Here is a 14,277-nt window from a genome sequence, read left to right as displayed (position 1 = left end):
CGGGGGGTATTTGTTGCATTGTGTTCTGTCTATGTAGACACACAAGGAAGAAGCTCTGTGATAGCAGAACATGAAAGTGCCCTTTCCCCACCAGCCAGTTGTCCCACATATCTTGGCACTCTTGATCAGATGCTGATCCTGCAGAGAAAGTGGAGTCATTCCAGAGTGACTCAACCCCTTTTCTTACAAAGAACAGAGGAAATGGACACAGGAATGGGACTCCTTGTCTGGGCTTTGTCAGACACTTGTTCACTGTCACTTGCAGTGCTAAGACAATTAGCATTAGCTTTTGCATCAAAGGCCCCGTCCTTGTCCAACAGTACAACTTGTATTTGAGTGCTTTTAAGAAATGTCTGTAGGCAGATGTGTTGGATGATTGTATCTGTGCATGGAAACATACTGTGCTAGATGTTAACACAGTGCTTCTGCAGTGTTCTAAAATGAGAAAGAAACCAAATCAATTTGTCTAACTCTCCTGCCAGCTATGAATTATTAACCTCACATGTAAGTCTTCATAAAACGTCTTTTTCTGTCTTCTCCATAGCCATCAGTAAATACTGTAGACTGCCTGGAGGAAGTGGAGCATTTGACATTTGAGGTGGTGTTGCCTTTCCTCAGCCAGCCAGCCATGCAGACCCAGTGGGAAATGCTCAGGTAAAGATGTTCCCAGTACAATTGCAGCTGGATGCTTGTATTCTGTCCTCATCCTATCCAGAAGTGGTATGATACTGTAGATTGCTAGGCTACTGAAACAGCTCAGCCAATCTGAAATTCCTTTGCCCAATAGACTAAACGGAGCATGGTCTATGATTTTGCTATGTTCCCTACTTCATTACAGACAGAGGTTTTCTGCTTTATTGACAAAGAATTTCCATTATTGACAAAAGAATGTTTGCTTTTGACTGCAGAATCTAAGTTATTTGGCAGAATTTCTTTTTCTCTTGCTTGGGAAGTTCAGAGCAATGTGAAAAGATTATCTAAACTTCAGAGCTAGACAAAGTATGTCTATTTCTCCCATTCTGCAGTCACTCCATTGGCTGCCTATCAGTTACTAAGTTCAGTTTAAGGTGTTGGCTATCACATATAAAACCCTTCATACTTTGGTCCTTCATACTGCAAGACTGCCTCTCCACCAATGCTCTGCCACAACAGGTTTGCTTATTTAAGCGGGACCTTCTACTGTTACCACCATGCGAATGAGCAAGATCAACAACTGCCCATACACGAGCATTCTCTGCAGTTGCCCCCACCCTATGGAATGGCCTGCCTGCCAAGTCCTGAGCTTGACCCAACAAAGCAGCCTCAACCAGTATGTTGAAATACCCAGGGACAGCCATCTCAGGGGTCCTCATCACCAAGTCCAACACCATTTCCATCAACTTAGCCAGAGACCTGGCTGGTAAGCTAGGTGGACAGTTCTCCAGCAGTATGCCTGATCCGTCTCTGGTGCCCAACACATATGCAACAGAACAAGTTACTTGCACAGCTTCATGGGTCATCAGAGGAGGTAAGAGCCCTCAGAACATTGTTGCCATTGTGGCCCCCCACACCCCTAATTAGCGTTTACTGTAACATGGCTAGATATTTTAAAAAATCCAGTTTAAAATGGCAGAGTTGGTAACCTTTTGAATCATTTTATATTTTGACATAAACTCACACATATTATAGAGGTTTCAGCCCAATTGAATTGGTGAAAATCCACTTTTGTATTTATAAATTCATGAGCTCTCAAAGATCGCAGTTATAACATGAATTAAAGTTACAGAGAGCTGTGTGTGCATGAAGTCATTTTTTGCAGTGGAATATTTGCCCTGAAGAAAAATGGCTTTCACCTGCCTGACTAAAATCAGGCACAAACCCCAACCACATTAGCAGAGCTCTTTACGTGGGCAGGAAGATTCAAGCAGAGACAAATGGCATGAGAGAAAAAATCTTCTTGGAAAATTAATTTTTAAAGGTTGGGGTGTTTGGGGTTCCTTCTTTTTGTTGCCTAGGGTCTATAGTGGACCCAGCATTCAAGCTGGAGAAGCAAATTCATGCAGCTGCAAAATACACTTTCTTCCAACTTCACTTAGCTTGAAAGATGGCCCTCCTACCTTGATTTGGCTGATCTGGCTGCTTGTATCCACACAACAGTAACATAAGACTAGACTACTGTAACACACTCTATATAAGTCTCCCCTCAAAATCAATTTGGAAACTCCAGTTTGTGCAGAATGCTACACAGCTCAACTATTATCAAGAACTAGACGTTACATGTATATTATACTTATTCTGCAGTCAATCCACTGGCAGTCCATTAGGGGTTTGGGTCAAGGCAGCATTCATCACGTACAAAGCCCTTCATGCCCTTGGACCTTCATACCTTCAGGACTGCCTCTCCTCCTCTGCCCTACTACCACATATGAACAGGGCCTTCTACAGGTGCCATCCTGAAAAAGGGCAAGATGAACATCTGCCTGTACACAGACATACTGTGTAGTTGACCCCAGCCTATGGAATGGCCTGACTGAGGAGGTCAGAAAAGCTCCCAGACTTTTGGCTTTCTACAAACTGTGTCAAAAGGAACTATTCAGGAGGGCATTTTTATAAAAGAATGTGGTGATGCAACGTGCCATCAAGTTGCAACTGACTCCATGGCAACTCCACAGGGCTTCCAAGGCAAGAGATGTTCAGAGGTCATTTGCCATTGCCTGCATCTGCCTCATGACCCTGGACTTCCTTGGTGGTCTCCCATCCAAGTACTAACCAGGGCCAACCTTGCATAGCTTCTGAGATTTTATGAGAACATACTAGCCCGGGCCATCCAGGGCTGTAAAAGAACTGGGCTCTATTAGAATGATTCAGGAAGACATATGTAGCAAGAATACGATGGTGGACTCTACTGCTAATATGCATTATCTGTTGCTGTATTTTTTTTCTTGCTCATTCTGCATTATATTTCTGCTTTAGTAATACCATTTCTTGCATTGTTTAAGATGTCGTGTTTAATACTAATGCCTTGTTTCATATTTCTCAATCCTAGTCTATTACATTGCTCAGTAGAGCCGCTCATCCTGTTGATTTTGTTGACTTACATTATGTAATCTGCCTTGAATCTCAGTGAGAAAGGCAGACTATAAATGAACAAAAATTAATACATAATAAATATTGGATTTGGTAGTTTATCTATGTGTGCTGCAAATAAGTCTGATTACTGCATGGCAATAGTGAGCTTTTCTACTATTCTCTGCTCTGTAGAGGAGGCCCCCCCCATTTGGTGGATTTGCTTTCAGAACTATATATAGCAGCACCTCTGGCCACATTATAATGTAATGATCCAGCTACTGCCACTCAGTGTGGGGGAGTCTAAATTTTCCATGCAGTTAAAAGCAAGCTTGCTCAAATAAAAACACGACCCTGAAATTGTTTGAAATAATTGATGCTGAGCTAAATGCCATTATTGTGATGCTTAAAATAGACATGAATCAACTGAGGATCCATCAGTACTGGCAAAACATTATATTTGCTTTCAGTGCTACATTGAAGTGTAGCTATATTTTGTTTATTATGAATTGGCTTACTGCATGGGTTGTTTTTTAATGAGTAGCCTTTTTTCCTCAGTACAAAGTATATTTTCATTCTTTCTCTCTGTCTCCCTCCTCTTTCCAATAGGCCATGTTCAGTTCTGTGCAATCCATTATCCTACTCTCCAGCACCAGAGTCTGTCCCCAGTATTGCATCTCTGAGTTGCACTGGAGGCAAGCCCTCAATGAGTTTAGTGGGGTTGAAATCGCCCTTTCCCTTTCTTACTGCCCTCCTTGTCCTTGTCAACAGCATCACTCGCATCCATAAAGGGCTGATTGGCAAGGTGAGTTACCATCATTTTATTAGGCTGCTGCTTGTGTAGGGGAAGGGTCCAGAAAGCACACTGCTACAATTGGGCAGGTGCTGTTACCTGGGGAGTGTGGCAATGGCAGGGTAAGCCTGTGGGTCACAGGAGCCCTCTGATATTACCATTGTCATACTCAAAGAATGACAAACACTGTACGGATGTAGAAGTAGTTACCATCTTCAGCCATAGTAGTGTGCAGACAGACAGGCAAGAAAATACTAGTGATCAGTGATCACTTGTTACAGGTCTGAGAAGTTACAGTTTGAGTAAAACTGAAGGTAAGCAAGAGGGAAGGATGAAAACTAGTGAATGAATTTATAGACGTATGTGTGGGGAATTCTAAACTTCTGGAATTCCAGTGCATTAAAGAAATGTTAATATTTCAGTACATTTTATAATAATGAAACCATATTGAAACTGAATTTACCACATTTATGTCTACAAAACATATTCCAGTAAGATAACAACAATAACATGTAAAAACACCCTTTGCAAACACCCACAGCAGATTCATGAGTGCATAAAATGGGTGCCAACATTAGAACTTAAGAGAAGCCATGTTGGATCAGGCCAGTGGCCCATCCAGTCCAACACTCTGAGTCACACAGTGGTCAAAAAACCCAGGTGCCATCAGGAGGTCCACCAGTGGGGCCAGGACACTAGAAGTCCTCACACTGTTGCCCCTCCCAAGCACCAAGAATACAGAGCATCACTGCCCCAGACAGAGAGTTCCAACAATATGCTGTGGCTAATAGCCACTGATGGACCTCTGTTTCATATGTTTATCCAATCCTCTCTTGAACCTGGCTATGCCTGTAGCCATCACCACCTCCTGTGGCAGTGAATTCCACGTGTTAATCACCCTTTGGGTGAAGAAGCACCGTATTTTTCGGTCCATAAGGCGCTCCGGACCATAGGACGCACCTTCCTCCTGGGGGGCAATCCGCTGCCTCCGCCTCTGATCCCGGCGCTTCCCCCGCGCCTGCCTGCCTGGCTCCAGCTCTGCTTCCAGCAAGCGCTGGGATCGCTCCACGCTGCCCCCACCGCAAACCCAGCGCTTCGCGAGCGCCGGCTGCAGAGGGGGCAGCGTGCTTCCTCCATGCCTGTCTGCCTGGCTCCAGCTCTGACGCTTACAGCAAGCGCCAGGATCGGAGGGCGGAGGGAGCGATCAGGCTCATCTTTTCCTGCAGCCCCTGCCCCAGTTCTGCTGATCACCTGTGCAGCAGCAGTGAGAATTTAAAGGACCCCGCTGCCATGGCACCTGCTGGTGCCCCAGTTTGCCCTTTGCCAGCCACCGAGGTGCCAAGAGAGTCCTGGCAGCTATAATGAGCCCCAGCCCTGCTCCCCGCTCTCTTGTCTTCCAGTGGGACGGTGCTGCTTGAAGCAGCTGCCAGTCAAGAGGGTTGCTGCCAGGGCCTCATGCTAGGGTGAGACAAAGAAACAACAAAAGATAATTTTCTCTCTAATTTAAGCGTTGGTAACTGTTTTGTACAGTTTGTTTTTGTGCTAGATACAAAGGGTCTGAATGACTACCTACTCCAGAGCTGGACCACTGGGCCACCTTCTGTAACCCACTCCTCAGTGTGGCTCTTGCGCCACGAATACCACCTGCAGTATTTTGTGCTTTCACTGGCTCATAAAATGGTGAGATCTGTTCTTCAAATGTATATTCTCATTTTCTAATAATACAACATTTAGGGTGGAAAGGGAACAGAGACACATGGTTAGAGAGATGGCCTTCTTTGATGGAATTTGGGGCCCGGTGATTTACTGTATTCCCACCTCATTTCCCCCCTTTTATATGGGAAAAAGAAGCCATAAAATGCTGTGCATCAAACCATACACGAGCCCATCATAACAACTTATTAATAATATGCAGAGATACAAAGGAGTCTCATCCTAGGACTTTTTCAAATTGCTCAGATAGTCCAAGTTTGGAAGGGTCTCTGGGCTGTTCTTGTTAATGTTCTTGTCTGTATAACCACAGAGTGAAAATGGGTGTCGTTTGCTTTGGGGAAAAGCTGTCAAACTCCACATATTGGCAGCACAAAGTCTGCTTTGCTGCATTTGTTGCCACACCAAATGTGTGTGTGTTTGTAAAGTGCCATCAAATCACAGCTGACTTATAGTGACCCTGTAGGGTTTTCAAGGCAAAAGACAAACAGAAGTTGTTTGCCATTGCCTGCCTCTGCATCATGACTCTGGACTTCCTAGGAGGTCTCTTAACCAAATACTGACCAGGGCCAACCCTGCTTAATTTCTGAAATCTGATGAGATCAGGCCTAGTTTGGACCATCCAGATCAGGACAAATGTTGTGACGGAACCGGCCCGATTCCGCCTTCAGACCCGGTCCCGTCAGCTCCCTATTGAGTCGCCAACTCCTGGAGGGAGCTATTTCTCCTCCTGCCCCTTGGGCTCACTGCCACCACCTGCTCAGTCTAGGGGTTCAGATTGAGAGGAACAGGACTCCCAATCCCCCTCTCCAGCTACGAGGCCAGGCCTCAAGGTCCTCTGCCACCCTGTACTTGGGTTTCACAGAGACCTCAGCACTTCTTTGGGGCACCCCTGGAGGATTGGCACTTTATCCAACTGCATGCCTTTCCCCTTCCCCGGGGCCCCCTTTATAAAACAGCATGGTCTAAAGCGGTTTGGGGATCTATGTGGTACAGAGATGGAGTGCCAGCATTTAAAACAGTAAAAATATTTAATTAAAAGAGAAAAAGAAAAGAACAGAAGAACAAAACAAAAACAGTTGCTTGTAAAAGGTTACACAGCACAGCACCCGCACAGCAAACAGCATGACAAAGGAAATGTGGTTATAAACGCATCCTACTGTCCCTGATCTAAACACGCCCTGCCTTTTGGATGACTTACTTTGTCTGGCTGCCTGGGGGCCTCATTTTGCGTAAATAGGCCTCTTCCCCAGGCAGGAGCTCCCAGGCTCACATCCTTCTCCGTTGAGTGCTAGCTGAGAACTTCTTTCTCTTCCTGCCTAACACATGCCAAGAACAAAAGAACTTCCTGCCTCTCTAGGAGGCTTTCCCCCTAGAGTTGTTGGTTTGGCTCTGGAAGGGAGGGGGGAGTGAGGGGAAGGCTAGGCCCAAGCCTGCTTGGCAGTTTAGTGATCCCTCCCAATGAAGCACCAACATTGACTAAGATGGCGTTTCTCCACAAATGTATTTATTACAAAATAGTTTGTGTTGGGTTAATTCGGGAGCTGTGTATAACTTCTGAAAAATAGTTAGTGTATCATAATGCTGAGGACATTGATTTAAATATCTTTTTGCAGTTTGGTCCTGAGTATCTTGTCTTATTCCTGGCTCAACCAACTTTCTATACTTGTTTCATTGGAAATGAATGTAGCATTTAAACATATTTTGGAATGTTTTGATGTGGTTTTTTTTGTTTCTTATGCAGGCAGATGCTTGTCCAGATTATGGCCAGCATGCTTCACTCCATCATTGTGTTGCCATGGTTTTGTTAAGCCGTTTGTTTTCAGGCAGTGAGCACCTGGCTCACGAACTCCTGTTGGGCCTTGCCTTCAATCCAAAATTGATTCCGTAAGTTTCTCTCTCACCTTCCATGCTAACTAATGAAAAAGTAAACTAAACAAACTAAAAAGTACCCCTTGTTCTATGGCCTGTTTTATTTCCTTCCAGTGGACATTCTGCTGCTGACAAAACTAAGTCAAAGTCGAGTACTGCTTCCATGCTGTTCCTTAACCACAACATCTTGGAAGTGCTGCTTATCTGCTTACCACAGTCAGCCTAAGTGCTGAGCTGGAAATAAAATCTTAGGCTGTATCAAACTGTTTCTACATTACACTGCATTAGTACAAATATGACTTCTTAGGAGGTCACAGATGAGCCTGCCTGAGAGCTGAAGATCTGCATATAGAGTTCTACCCTAATTCTTCAATCACATCACATGCTTTTTGAGATGTTACCTTGTGCTGTCCTCATATCTAGTAGTACATCTTCAATCAGTTCTCTGTGGAATTTCAAGAGTCTATATTTCCCACTTTCAGGTCCAGGTTGCTGACTTCTTTGTCGATCATTCTAGGTGTAATTCTTGGCAAGTTCCATATTTGTAGAATGGAATTAGAAGAAATAGAGTAAATCCATAAAAAGTCAATGTTTTTAGAATTCAGTGCCAGACCGTGTGAGGGTAGCTATCAGCTTGGTCTGTCAATGGCTATAAACTATGATGGTAAATGCAGCAGGTTCAGAAGCAGTAGCCTTTTAGTACAAGGTGCTTGACACAAACCATAGCGAATAATAATTATTGTGCTTGGCACAAAAATAGGGGATTTTAAATCTATGCTAATGGGCCTTTCTCTCTAATGAAGAGAGAAAGAGGTCTTGGGGTTGGAGTGGAAAACTGAATGAAAATGAAAACCCAGTACACATCAGTAATGAAAAAGCAAACTTCATGCTATACATTATTAGAAAGAAGAAGAATGTGCTGTCAAGACTCAACTGACTCATGACAACTCTAGCCACAGGATGTTCAAAGCAAGAGATGAGCAGAGTTTTGCCAAAGAACAGAACAACCAGGATGATTAAGGGGTTGGAGAGTCTGAGACTTCTCAGTTTAGAAAAAAGATGATAGAGGTTATATAAAATTAAGCATGGAGTGGGGATAGTGGGTAGAGGGAGCTCCCCCCCTCCCCTAATACTGGAACTTGGAGGCACCCAACTAAATTGTTGGAAAATATGTTCAGACCAGACAAACGGGAAATATTTCTTTACTCAACAAATAATTAAAGTGTGGAATTCAGTGCTGGGGAAGTAGTGATGGCCTTGAACACAGACAGCTTTGAAAGAGGATTAGGCAGATTCATGGAGGAGAGATCAATAACTACTAGCCACAGTGATTGAAGGGAGCCTGCACATACAGAAGCAGCAAACATGAATATCACTCCTGGGAGGCAGTAGCAGGGAAGTGCCTTGGCATCTATGTCCTGCTCATTTGCTTCCCCACACCCCCACAGGCTGGTTGACTAATGTTTAAAGCAGGGTGCTGGACTAGATGGATCACTGGTCCAGGCTGTTCTTACGCTTAAACATCTTATATGTTCTTAACCATGGGGAGGGACGGTGGCTCAGTGGTAGAGCATCTGCTTGGTAAGCAGAAGGTCCCAGGTTCAATCCCTGGCATCTCCAAAAAAGGGTCCAGGCAAATAGGTGTGAAAAACCTCAGCTTGAGACCCTGGAGAGCCACCGCCAGTCTGAGTAGACAATACTGACTTTGATGGACCAATACTGACTTTGACGTTCATATGAGTGTGATGTCCTATTTGGGAGCTCACCAGAGGTTTCTATCTAGTTGCTGGTGCTGAAGATGGACTAGATTGACCTCTAGTATTAATCCGACAAGGCAACAAGTACGTTTTATTAGCACATTTTAAAATATCAGGAAAAATTTGACAGTAGCTTTGTATTCTGCATCTTTATTGGCAGATAGGAAGATAATGCACTCTGTTGCGGATTACTGCTGCACTGTAGGAAATAGCAATGTGCCCCTCTTGATTAGTAAAGGGAGAGTGCCAACATTTGTCATCTCTTTACTTTTAACAGTGAAGGCCAAGCAGGTGGACCAGAAGCTGCTGACTTCTCAGACATCCTGCACCTTAGCTCAAGGATAAAGCTGACACAACCAGGCTCAGCGGCTTCCATTTCTCCCCACCCCAGTCGTGGAGCCTTACTGAAAGAAGCATACCAGCATCTTCGATTTATCCAAGCTTGCTACTTCTCTCATTTTGTGTTCTTGGAACCTGCACTTGCTCGTTCCAGAGATGCATATCAAGGAAGAACTCACCTTATCCAATCCATGCTTCTTCCTGAGGTCAGAGGACCCATCCTACCTTCTGATTGGCCTTTCCTTCCACTTATTAGCCTCTATAACAAAGTGACCAGTGCAGAAACACAGTGGGCTGCTGTGACATCTTTTCCTGCAGATCTGGTGAACATTATGACCTGTAGCTTGCAGTGGGTCCTCCTCTTGGAGACTTGGAGACCCAGAATCCTTCAGGGAATCTCAGCTGCAGTTAAACTTGCAAGGCTTATGTGTGTCTTCCTCACTGGAAGTGACTTGTTCTTGGAAAGTGCCATTCACTGCTATACAGCAGCTCTTCTCTCACTTTATTGTCAAAGCAAAGTACTGGACTCCTTGAACTTGGATGTTCCCCTCCCTGGCTTAGCTTCTTTCTATGACCTGTACATCAGCCTCCTGGAACATTTTGAAGGTGTTTCCTTTGGAGATCCCCTCTTTGGAGTCTTTGTGCTTCTTCCTTTACAAAGACGGTTCAGTGTCCAACTAAGGTTGGCTATCTTTGGAGAGCATGTAAGCACCTTGCGGGCACTGAGAGTTCCACTTCAGCAGGTAAGTCTCAGGTGTATTCCTGTATGGACTGTTTGCAAAATGTCTGAAATGTATTTATTTCTTTATCCCATTTCCTCTATTTCCATGCAAAGTTGAAAAATAATTTTAAAAACAGAGTCTAACAAGATTTGAGTTGACATGTAGATACTGAGTGCTGAATCTTCAGTTTGGTGAAGATCCAGTTTGGTGTAGTGGTTAAGAATGGCAGACTATTATCTGGAGAACAGGGTTTGATTCCTCACTCCTTCACATGCAGGCATCTGGGTGACCTTGTGTCAGGCATGGTTGTCTCAAGAGCAGTTCTCTCCAAGCTTTCTCAGCCTCACTTACCTAACAAGGTGTCTGTTGTGGGGAGAGAAAGGGAAGGAGATTGTAAGCCACTCGGAGTGAAGGGCAGGGTATAAATCCAACTCTTCTTCTTCAGTGGGGCATCTGTTTGTTTCACTTTACACCCTGGTTATGATTCACCTCACCACATGCAAACTATAATACAAGGCTTTCATTTCATAAGTAAATTGAACTGGCATAAATCAGTTAGCATTAAATTACATTGTGATGTACAGTGTATGTAAATTACACCACACGCCCCCCCCCCCAATTTCCCACACAGCTGCCTTATATGGAGTCAAATCACTGGACTATTAGTATTTTCTACTCTTACTGGCAGAAATTCTCCAAAGTGTCAAGCAAGTCAGGTGTGTCCAGCATACCGAGTGTCAGGTGTGTCTAGCACAACACCAGCTACTCAGTCATTTTAGCTGGAGCTGCCAGGGATTGAATTTAGGACCTTCTGCTTGCAAAGCAGATGCTCTCACTAAGCCATTGCCCCTCCCTGTGTTATTTATTCTATACAAGCTTTCTATAGAGTTAATTCTCCACCTGGAGTTTAGGCAAACCCCATCCTCTAGCCACTGGTCTTGGCCCTGGGGTTACTTCTGATCCTGAGCCATTTTGTTCTCTGCTTTGCTAATTATTATGGATCCAGTCCAGTTTCCTTTCTTGCAGAGAATATTTCAGGAAAGGTGAAGTTTCTTTCTTGGCTTTGCTGCAGTTTCCTGTACCTCTGGAGCTGTACCTTTCCCCGCCTGAGGACAACCTGAATCTTGTAGGGCAGTATTTTCAGACACTGGTCACAGGTGTCTTGCGGCAGAGCTGGTGCCCTGTGCTTTATGTGGTTGCTGTGGCCCATGTGAACAGCTTCATTTTCTCTCAGGAAAGCACCACACAGGTATGTAACAGTCTTAACAATAAAACAAAAAACCCTGGCCACACTACCTCCTGTTCCTGTTGTGCATGTGTCCCCTCTGTGCTAGGTCCATGTCTTTCTGTCAGTGGTTGTCTAGAAAGCTTTTAAAAGAACTTTATGCTACTTATAGTCCACCTTTCTCTCTGGGACTCAAGGCGAATTACACCGAGTGAGTCAGTACAATCAACAAGATGGGACATTCACTAAACAATGAGATTTCAGCTGTTGCGAATTGAGTTTTGCGCAGGACAGGAGTGCCAGAGCATCACAGTTCTTGCTGCTAGTGAAGCTGCTATAAAAATCTGAATTCTACTGTTTCCTCCATTTTATTTCAGGAGATTGATGTTGGCCGAAGAAACATGTTGCAGAAGACATGGTTCTTGGCAGACGAGGTAGGCCCTCTGCATCAGGCCTTTGGCATCAATCTTGTAATTGTAATAATGGCATTTTACAGCTGCAGAATTATCACACTGTGTTTATGTGGTATGGCTGTGTATACCAGGACTCACAGTTCTTGATTCAGCATCTCTGCTTACTGCAAACGTTTGAATGGGTTCCTGTACAGGCTCCTTTTCCTTGCTCAGACTGATCAAAGGAATCGTGATGTCAGCAGGGATGATGGTTCTGCAGTGCAGAATGTTAAGCAAAACTATGTGTGCATTCCTTTTGCTTTGCACAATTCCAGTTTTGTGCTAAGAGCTAACATGGTAAACCAACTCCAGTGGGAGCATGCATTTGCACTGTGGGTTTAGGCAGAATGCACTTTTGGGAGGGCTGTTTGGATATCTACTTGGATCCAGTGATGTGCAAGCAGAAATATACATGGACTTAGAACAATTCTGCTTGTTCAAGATCTTGTGTAACACTGAATGCTCTCCTCCCTGTATATTATAATGCTTAAAAATTGGTTGTAGAAGATCTTGCACAAGTGGAAATAGAAATAGGGGTACAATTCAATCTGACTTAGCACAAGCAACTGCTATGGTGTTTCCCTTGAACTTCTGCTTGCACAAGAGCTCTAGTACAAGTGAGAATTTTGTACTGGATCCAAAGCATTGTCTTGAGTTTGCTCAGGTTTTTTTTTAATCTACTGTTGGATGAGTACACTCAAAGTGGTGCTGTAGACTTGGGGTGTGTGTGGAATTCACAGGCACTGATTTGATCCACAAGGACAGCTCAGTGGACTCAATAAGTGAACTAGAAAGGCTCAAGTTCACATGTGTTCCCACCTACCTTCACACTTGAAGGCTTTAGGCAAACTCTCCATCTGCCAATACGTTTGTCCTGAATTTCCCCACATTGTGTGACAAGTAAGCTAATGTAAGTATTACTAAAATCATATAATTGTGTGTGGAGCCCTTTGAATACTTGAATTATATTATTCATTTCAAGCAGCAGCGTCTATGGCTGTGCTTGCAAGGCTTTTATCAGCTATTCAGTACTGAAGTACTGATAAAATGCTAATTTTACAACAGATGTGCTAACTGGCTGAACATCACCTGGACGGAGCACAGCATTTTGGTGTATTCCCTTGCCCCCTCTTAGAAAAACATTGTTACATTGTCTAGAACGGGTTATTGTTTCTGGTATTTATATTTCTGGAATGTATATTGAATCCACTGAGAAAAGCCCTTGCACATTTCCCTTCTTCATTTCACCCCTGCTCAATTTACCACCACTTCTTGCAGGTGTTAAAGAGACATCTTCTCTACTACAAGTTGCCCAACAAGGATAGCCCTGTAGGTTTTGACCTCTATGAACAGCTTCCTCCTATTCGACTGAAGCACCTGAACATAATGACTCAGAAGGAGCCTAAAGAGGGCACATCACCAACATATTTGTAGTGAAAAATCTTCAGGACTGGATGGAGCAATAAGGGACAATGCTGCTAAGCAACTGGAAGAGCTTGGTGATCTCCATGATGTTTTGCCTGAACAAACAGAAAGGGATTTTGCTTGTGAACCTCTGTCTTGGTCAGCCTTCGTAGAACACAGAATATCTTCCCATTATCAGGTAGCAAAATTTCAGAAAAAAATGAAAGGAGCCAGTATATGCTACTGAGATGGAACTCTGGCAAGTTATTTTTGATAAGTAAAATTCCATTTGATAAATAAAATTCCATTGAAAAGCCTGTTGTTGGTAGGATATATTGATTTGTAACATTGTAAGGGAGCTTGCCTTGGCCTGCTCTTATTATTTTGTTGCCTGGGTCTGAAACAATAGTCTGATGTGTTTCCAGCTTATAGCAGTAGAACTGGCTGGAAAACCATAATGTTGAGGCTGGCAATGTCCAGGAAGAAGGATGGTGAATGTCTGAAATGGTTCTTTGGACAGTAAGATCATAAGAGCTTAAGAGAAGCCATGTTGGATCAGGTCAATGGCTCATCCAATCCAACACTCTGTCACACAGTGGCCAAAAACCAGGTGCCATCAGGAGGTCCATCAGTAGGACCAGGACACTAGAAGCCCTCCCACTGTCCCACCCCAAGCACCAAGAATATAGAGCATCATTGCCCCAGACAGAGAGTTCCATCAATACACTGTGGCTAATAACCACTGATGGACCTCTGCTCCATATGTTTATCCAATCCCCTCTTGAAGCTGTCTATGCTTGCAGCTGCCACCACCTCTTGTGGCAATGAATTCCATGTGTTAATCATCCTTTGGGTGAAGAAGTACTTCCTTTTATCTGTTCTAACCTGACTGCTCAGCAATTTCATTGAGTGTCCATGAGTTCTTGTATTGTGAGAAAGGGAGAAAAGTACTTCTTTC

At 43.9% G+C, this 14,277-nt stretch overlaps 1 protein-coding gene across 2 annotated transcripts in view; it reads left to right on the top strand.

Annotated features, from left to right (window-relative positions):
• The window catches only part of RPAP1 (RNA polymerase II associated protein 1), a 93,407-nt gene extending 79,771 nt beyond the window's left edge, over nt 1–13,636 (top strand). For both annotated transcript variants that reach the window (XM_060261383.1, XM_060261382.1), the window contains 8 exons: nt 545–654; nt 3,655–3,850; nt 5,369–5,518; nt 7,293–7,435; nt 9,455–10,259; nt 11,311–11,487; nt 11,841–11,897; nt 13,194–13,636. In XM_060261383.1, coding sequence (XP_060117366.1) covers nt 545–654; nt 3,655–3,850; nt 5,369–5,518; nt 7,293–7,435; nt 9,455–10,259; nt 11,311–11,487; nt 11,841–11,897; nt 13,194–13,349 — 1,794 coding nt within the window. In that variant the 3' untranslated portion in view covers nt 13,350–13,636. The remainder of the gene's footprint in view (nt 1–544; nt 655–3,654; nt 3,851–5,368; nt 5,519–7,292; nt 7,436–9,454; nt 10,260–11,310; nt 11,488–11,840; nt 11,898–13,193) is intronic.
• The last annotated feature ends 641 nt before the right edge of the window (nt 13,637–14,277 follow it).

Source organism: Heteronotia binoei, chromosome 21, assembly GCF_032191835.1.
Source record: "Heteronotia binoei isolate CCM8104 ecotype False Entrance Well chromosome 21, APGP_CSIRO_Hbin_v1, whole genome shotgun sequence".
NCBI lineage: Eukaryota > Metazoa > Chordata > Lepidosauria > Squamata > Gekkonidae > Heteronotia > Heteronotia binoei.
Note: the sequence above shows the minus strand (reverse complement) of the source record. Positions and strands in the feature narration are given on the sequence as shown.